Source organism: Gymnoscopelus braueri (genome assembly GCF_963280865.1).
Source record: "Gymnoscopelus braueri genome assembly, chromosome: 12".
Lineage (NCBI taxonomy): Eukaryota > Metazoa > Chordata > Actinopteri > Myctophiformes > Myctophidae > Gymnoscopelus > Gymnoscopelus braueri.
Genome location: NC_137614.1, coordinates 23,291,168 through 23,299,368, shown reverse-complemented (window position 1 = coordinate 23,299,368; position 8,201 = coordinate 23,291,168). Strand labels below are relative to the sequence as shown.

The 8,201-nt window shown below is 40.4% G+C and overlaps 1 protein-coding gene across 1 annotated transcript; it reads right to left on the bottom strand.

Moving 5' to 3' along the window:
• Positions 1 to 371: 371 nt before the first annotated feature.
• On the bottom strand, positions 372 to 7,663 carry LOC308096814 (uncharacterized protein). Its single transcript, XM_080444280.1, has 5 exons — positions 7,580 to 7,663; positions 3,156 to 3,254; positions 2,956 to 3,011; positions 1,469 to 1,591; positions 372 to 1,376 (listed from the first exon to the last, which is right to left on the bottom strand). The coding sequence occupies exons 2-5, from the start codon at positions 3,199 to 3,201 to the stop codon at positions 1,167 to 1,169; spliced, it is 435 nt and encodes a 144-aa protein (XP_080300406.1). The 5' UTR covers positions 3,202 to 3,254; positions 7,580 to 7,663; the 3' UTR covers positions 372 to 1,166.
• Positions 7,664 to 8,201: the final 538 nt, after the last annotated feature.

Below are 8,201 nucleotides of genomic sequence, written 5' to 3'. Positions count from 1 at the left end.
AGGTGAAATAACAGTATAGTAGCTGGATTGTACCAGACCATGGCACACAGTACAAGTAACAAATGATGACAACATGTCGCTGTCAATACTTCTTTGTTGGGTAATGAATGAACACATACGTATTGGGAAAATAAGTGCAAGTGATGAAACAAAACAACACAATTGCAGAAGAATTAAATGATAAAAGACGATAAATGATGTTTGTGGAGTTCTCTCTCCTGATTAGACAGAATTGGTCATGGAAATCGGGGACATCCCTGTTGCTGAACAAATTCTCTACTCTATTACTGTCGTAATAGAGCTATAAACTTTTAAAAAAATACTTTAATCGATTTTTATATCGTTTTGGTTTTTACATCCCCATAACTGACTAGTTATATATATTCTTTTCATGGGGGTAGGTAAAGAGAGTCTCCTGCTTGAAATGGGTGATATAGAAAATTATTAGCAGAACCCACATCAGCAAAATACAGTACTTTCCCACTGCCACATGTTGGTTTATGGTTCTGATAGCTACACACGTTGAATTCAGGAATGAGGTTGAATGTGTGGGCATTGCTGTACGTACCCTTCATTAACACTCCCCACTTCTTAATGCTTTTTGACTTCATATGTAGGCACGTGCACACATAGGAGCCAATCTGTGCCCGAGCACCTGCCTGATTGCCTTCATAGGCGCCCTTTTTATAACTACATAATTTCTCTCATTTATATCTCTTGCCGAACCACAGTTGCTCTCCACCCTGATGTAATTCAATACAAAGGATAGGTCATTTTGTTTTACTCTCCCCTGATATTATCTGGTTTTAGCAAGAATAAAGGGAACTGGCATTCTCGAAAAATAGCACACAAAGTCACACAGAAGCAGACCAGAAGGAAACAGACGCATTTCCTCAGCGTTTCTGTGAAATATGTGGGTGTGAAGTCTGGTTTTAGCATTTGCATCATGTACTCATGCCCAAAAGTGTGAACGTAGGTTACATTGATAGGCTTTTTAACTGGTTAACTGATTCTTAGGGCCTGAGGGCCTGGGGTCCTGGGGTCTATATATTGTTTGGATTCAAATTCCGTCTAACTGAAGCTCTACTCAACAGCCAAATGTGTAAAAGCTCAATTTATAATTGCAGCAGCCTTCTGTTGAAAACCCTTGACAAGTATCTTCGAATTCAGCTGACAACTCTGGTTACAGAGGGACTGAAGGGGCTTGTATTAAAGCCACCTCCAGTGCCAGATGGAAGCTGTGCCAACGAGTAGAAACCTTCACCAGCATAACCAACTGCACCTGTGCTGACTGACACTGCAGAAGGATCTGTGAAGACATTTCTCTCGCTCAGAAAACCCACTTCAGAGTTGATGTTGTGTAATCCATTTTCCGCCTAGGAGTGGGGCAAAATAAGAGTCAATCAATGTCGTAACACAGTAGCCTACAAATGTTTCTCACCCAGATAAACAGGCTAAAAGTGCTTACATCCATGTGTCCAGGACGGCTGTTAACCATGTTGGTGATTGAGGCACGAGAGTAGATGGTAAACACCTTCACAGGAGGAACATTTGAATGTCTGTCCTCTTCTCTGATCTCCTCATAGGCAGCCTTGGAGCAGAGGAAATAGTTTAATTTAGCTTAAGTTTACGTAAATTAAATTATAGTACATTTCTCCAAACAAAGGTCCAGGCTTTTAAAACGACACAGCAATCTGAACCCTTGATATTTTGCAAAATTCAATGTACATTTTCTATGGCAGTGGTTCTCAAAGTGGGGTCCGGGGACTCCCAAGGGGTCCTTTGGGGGGTTCCAGGGGGTCTCCAGCAAAATGTGTTAATATAGCATAACAATCATTTTAACCATATTAAATATTTTTTGTGATGCACTGTGAGCTTGTAGGTGGGTTTTTTTTAAACATTTTGATTTTTTTTTTTAACACAAATCTTCTCTTCTGGGGTCCCTGGCACAAGCTCTTTTCTGATGGGGGTCAGCGGCCAAATACATATCACTTTGGGGGTCCTTGACATGAAAAGGTTTGAGAACCACTGGCCTAGGTAGGGGACCGTAGAGGTGTACTGGTGGATGCTTAGGCAGTCAGAGATCTCCACAGCTCTCGAACGTCCAAACCACTAATCAATAGATGACGTATGTAGATTAGACATCAAATGTGTTTTTTAAAGACGTAACCTGAAAAGGTGCACCATTTTGCTGTGGAATTGGGCTTTTTAGCAAAATTATAGTTTCAATGGCTGTGTTAATTGTTTTGAGAGCATGGACCGTAGTTTGGCGAAATATAACATGAAATTAATTTTGTTATGGCTTACCATTTTCCTTTAGTATTAACTTTGCTTAATAGTGATAGTCTAGTTTAAAGGGATATTTCACTTTCAAAAAAACTTTGGGTCATTTTATCGTCTACTCGGGCTTTTGTCAGCCCCCCAGACCGTTTTTAAGTTGCTTGGTTTAGTATTTAGATATTTGATAATCATTTTATCAGACACGCCCCCTTCCTATACAAACCCATTATAACTTCAAACTCAATTTTTAACCTGTTAGATTCATCAAATAATATTGTATTTAATTTTTTTTCATTTTCCAATTTTTTTTTTAAAATAAATGAAAAAAGTTGTCGAAAAAACACGGCCCCCTCGCATATTAGGAGGGCAGGGTGAGTCACCAGAACCAAGGACGGGTGTTTTTGATGAATCTAACAGGTTAAAAATGGAGTTTGAAGTTATAATGGGTTTGTATAGGAAGGGGGCGTGTCTGATAAAATGAATATCAAATATCTAAATAATGAATCAAGCAACTTAAAAACGGTCTGGGGGGCTCACAAAAGCCTGAGTAGACGATAAAATGACCAAATTTTTTTTTTAAAGTGAAATATCCCTTTAACTTTACATACTTTAGCTTAATTTAAATGTATTTGCTACACAAACAAAGATACAAGCTGAGACCTTCCCCAAACTCACATTCACAGCAGCAAAGTCTGTATCCGCAGGTCTGTTGGAATGTTGGTCTGTTGGCGCTGGAAAAAAAAAAGAAATCCAACTTCAAGGCCAAAAATGTACAGCCAATAAGATGTATTTTTAATCCTTTTGTGAAGTGTGTGTGTGTGTGTGTGTGTGTGTGTGTGTGTGTGTGTGTGTGTGTGTGTGTGTGTGTGTTTTACCTGGAGAGTTCTTAATCTTTTTCCTGAAAAAGATCAATGCTACCATTCCTAATAAAGTGACAATGGCAACCAGCCCCACACCCACAATCAGTATGGTACCTAGGTTGAGAAACAAATGATAAAAAGTCTGGTTTTGAGGAAGTGAATAACTATAGTTTAGGGTTGTAGTACTCGAGACCGGTCTCGGTCTCGAGACCGGTCTCGAGACCGCTTTTTGATTTACTCGGTCTTGTCTCGGTCTCGCCCATAATTTGACTCGGTCTTGTCTCGGTCTCGCCCATAATTTGACTCGGTCTTGACTCGGACTCGGACTAAGGGACTCGGGACTCTGCCCCCACCGAGTCCACTCGAGTCCAAGACCAAGTCACTACAATGCAATGAAATTTTATTATACCCATATTATGAGGAGCCTATTCACATTAACATTCTAAGAGAGCTGTCTGGCGCTTATGGACAGCTGTCTTGGAGCGCATCATCTCGTGGTTTACAGCGCAGCAGCAGCAGCAGAACGCACTCTGCCATGTCCCTCTAGTTTATATTATTGTCTCCGCCAGGCCGAAAGGCATGGCGAGAGAGTATGTTTTTCCCCCTGTCCGTCCGTCCGTCCGTGTGTCCGTCCGTCCGTCCGTCCGTCCGTCCGTCCGTCCGTCCGTCCGTCCGTCCGTCCGTCTGTCACCAGCTTATCTCCGGCACCGTTGGCTTGATCGCAGCGAAACTGTCCACACACACTCCCTGGATGCCAATTCAGAACCTCTGCCCCAAGTTTTTCTCATGGGCTTTTTATAGCGCCACCAGGAGGTGGAGGTGTGCAAAACATATTTTTTTACAGTACTCCTACAGATTTTGTCCAAAAATCCTGCAAATCGGTACACAATATCTCTATCTCCATTAAACAAAACGTGTCTTTCAGATTTTTCATATTCCATCCTGATTGGCTAAAAATGTCTTCCAAAGTTTGCAGGAGTGCTCCGTTTTGAACAAAATGCCTCAAATCATGAACACAGCATGCAATTTCTGTGAAATTTTGCACGCACATTCCCACTAGGCAGAGGAAGAAACGCCATTTGAAATTTTTCAAATCAGCCTCATGGTGGCGCTATAACATGCCGATTCATGTTTTTACCTAGAACTGCAACGATCTGTGTAAAACTTTGTATGCACACTTCCTAGAGGTCAAGGAAAAACCTTTGCCCTGCATTTTTCACATCTGCCTTTTATAGCGCCACCAGGAGGCCGACTTATGTAAAACACATAATTTTATACTACTACTTCCAATTTTATCCAAATTTCACGCAAATCGGTACACATGATCTCTATAGTCATGTGATCAAGACGGATGTGTTTGATTTTTCACATTCCATCCTGATTGGCTAAGATTGACATCAAAAGTTTGCATTATTGGCTTGTTTTGAACACAATTCCGCAAATCATGAACGCACCGTCCGATTGCGGTCAAACTTTGCACGCACATTCACACTATGTTGAGGAACAAATGCCACCCTTTTAACATTGGCCTGTTATAGCGCCACCAGCAGGTCTAATTTAGCAAAACAAATGTTTTTAACAAAATGCCTCAAATCATGAATGCAGTGTCCGATTGTCGTGCAAGGCCTAAGAAGAAATGGCACCCTTTTCACATTGGCCTATTATAGCGCCACCAGGAGGCCACAATAACCTACCTGACCTGGCGGAGACCTGTGCCCCGAGGAGCACTTTATCTCGTTTTTAAATTATTTCCACTAACAGCGCAAGCTTTCCAGGTGTTTATTTATTTATTTATTGTGTGTTCACTGTGTAGCCTGTGGTTGTTTTAATAAACGAGATTCTCTAAAGATGATTAGAGACGGCTTTCAGTAAGGTTTCCTTGCGCACATTATTGATTGCCAGTGGCTGACAGCGCGTGTGCGCATCTAATCACAAAACCCGAGGCTTGATCAACAGAAAAATATAGATTAATACATTTGACAAAATACAGCGAAATCCCAAAATTATTAGAGTCTTAATATCCAGTAAGCAATAGAAATGAACTGCAAACAAATTCAAAGTTATAGGCTATCAATATCACACAAAAGTAGAGAGAAGCTGTGATCTCACCTCACAAACAAATGGACAAGAAATAAATAATCCTTTTGCAAACAACATCCATGTTCTGTTTGTTTGTCAACAATGATCTAAATGGAAAGTTTATTTCAGCTATGTGACAGTTTTACATAGTTTGAGCAATTTTTGCTGTGCAGTACAGTCCTTGTTTAAGTTCATTGCCTTCACCTGTTGTTCTGCTGTGCGCAACAGGGCATATCTCCGCCAGGCCAGGTTTACCTACCCAGGCCATGAAATTCATAGGCAGTCATCGTAGCCAATTAGAATGAAATATGCTAAAACTGACTCATGTACTGATACAGAACCGTCGCTGTTGGGTGGAAACCTTGTATGTTCCTTTTTTTATTATTATTTAAAAACTGGTGAAAATAGCCAATCTACAAGCTTCAATTATTAATAATTAAGAAATATTATATTTTAAATAGTGCAAAATCAACTAAAGTCATTGTTAGTGCAAGTTCAATCACATTTAATTTGAATGAAAATAATTTGTGGGGAAAATACATAAAATCTGTGAATCTAATGTGATTCATATGACCCCTACTTCAGTCAGTGAAGTCCAGGGCTGAATGTGACAAATATTGAGACCAATATAACTTAGTACAAATATTGGTCATTTGCCAATATGGGTTATATTACACAGATAGTTATACTATTCTTGTACTATATTAAAATAAAATCATCCTTAACCTTCAAATTAAATTCATTATGTCCGTGGACTTTAAAAAAAATGCCCTGGCATTTGGCCTTTGTGCCCTAGAAAATGACAAAAGGCCAAGTGGCCTTGCCCCTGGCCTAAAATGATGAAATTCCAGGCCTGGTCACAATGCGTCATGGGACGCATTGTGAGCTTGTAGATCTGCTTTTAAAAAAAATATATATATAACTACTGTAGCCTGTTATTATGACGTTTACATATTTTAAAACTGAAGATGCAAACGCATATTGAATGACAGTGCGTTTAAATCTAATGTCTCACCAGTGTTTGAAACATTGATTCATTGCTGGGGTGTGAGACTTGGTTGGTCAATAACTTTACCATTCACATGTAATTCAGTCATTAAAGTAGCACATATTGATGTGCTATGTAATGATGGCTCCTTGTCATTAAAGGGGAGTAGTTTTCATTGTTCTGTCTGTAAGGAACATTAATGTGTAATGATGATAATGGCTCATTGGTCAATTTGGTCATTGTTGTTTGGTCTAGGTTTACCATTGAGATGTAATTAATTCAGTAAAAATAACTAAATAGCTAATTGCTCTGCCATTCATTAAAAGATGCAAAGAATGTTTTAAATGTAAAAATAAAAACAAAACAAAACTAGAAAAAGTGCTCCTCGGAGCACAGGTCTCCGCCAGGTCAGGTAGGTTATTGTTGCTTCCTGGTGGCACTATAACAGGCCAATGTGAAAAGGGCGGCATTTCTTCCTCTCTAGTGGGAATGTGTGTGGAAAATTTCACGGAAATCGCATGCTGCGTTCATGATTTGAGGCATTTTGTTCCAAACTGATCTATCCTGCAAACTTTGGAAGCTAATGTTAGCAAATTAGGATGCAATATGAAATATATCGGACACATCCGTCTTGATCACATGACTATAGAGATACTGTGTACTGATTTGCGTGATTTTTGGATAGAATCTGAAGGAGTAATAGCAACAAATTTGTATTACAAAAGTCAGCCTCCTGGTGGCGCTCTAACAGGCAGATGTGAAAAATGCAGGGCAAGGGTTTTTCCTTGGCCTCTAGGGAGTGTGCAAAGTTTCCTGTGGCCTGTCATAGCGCCACCATGAGGCTGATTTGAACATTTTCTAAAAAATAATAATAATAATAATAATATTCTGGTCTCGGTCTCGACTCGGTCTCGCCTCCGGTCGGTCTCGGCCTCGACTCGGTCTCGCCTCCCGTCGGTCTCGGTCTTGACTCGGACTCGACCCCCTCCCTGGCCTCTCGGACTCGGTCTTGACTCGGACTCGCCCCCCCTCGGACTTGGTACTGACTTGGACTCGCTTTAGGTGGTCTCGACTACAACCCTAGATTGATATTATGATCAGCACCCTGCAACAGCAGTTTTATAAATATACTGCTGTGAGGTTAGGGAAGCAGGAACGCATACGCACATGTGCACACTCACAGCAAGGTAAGCATGAGGTGCATGGCAATGCAATGGCAAACCAGCCAGCATTTTTTTTAAATATGTTGTTGGAACAATTACAGCATACACATCTTTATACAGAAAAATGAAAAAGCAGAAAGCAATGAACCAACCGAACAACGGACATTGCCCAAGTTTGATCATAACATAATTGGAAACTCCAATCATACCTGATGAGGGAGCAGTAGTAACTTCAGATAATGTAGAGGACTCTGTGTAGGATGTGGAGATGGGAGAGAATGTTCCAGAAACAGCAACTGGTTTTGAGGAAGTGAATAACTATAGTTACTAGATTGATATTATGATCAGCACCCTGCAACAGCAGTTTTATAAATATACTGCTGTGAGGTTAGGGAAGCAGGTAGGAACGCACACGCGCAAGTGCACATTCACAGGAAGGTAAGCATGAGGTGCATGGCAATGCAATGGCAATCCAGCCAGCATTTTTTTAAAATATGCTGTTGGAACAATTACAGCATACACATCTTCATACAGAAAAATCAAAAAGCAGAAAGCAATGAACCAACCGAACAACGGACATTGCCCAAGTTTGATCATAACATAATTGGAAACTCCAATCATACCTGATAAGGGAGCAGTAGTAACTTCAGATAATGTAGAGGACTCTGTGTAGGATGTGGAGATGGGAGAGAATGTTCCAGAAACAGCAACTGGTTTTGAGGAAGTGAATAACTATAGTTACTAGATTGATATTATGATCAGCACCCTGCAACAGCAGTTTTATAAATATACTGCTGTGAGGTTAGGGAAGCAGGTAGGAACGCACACGCG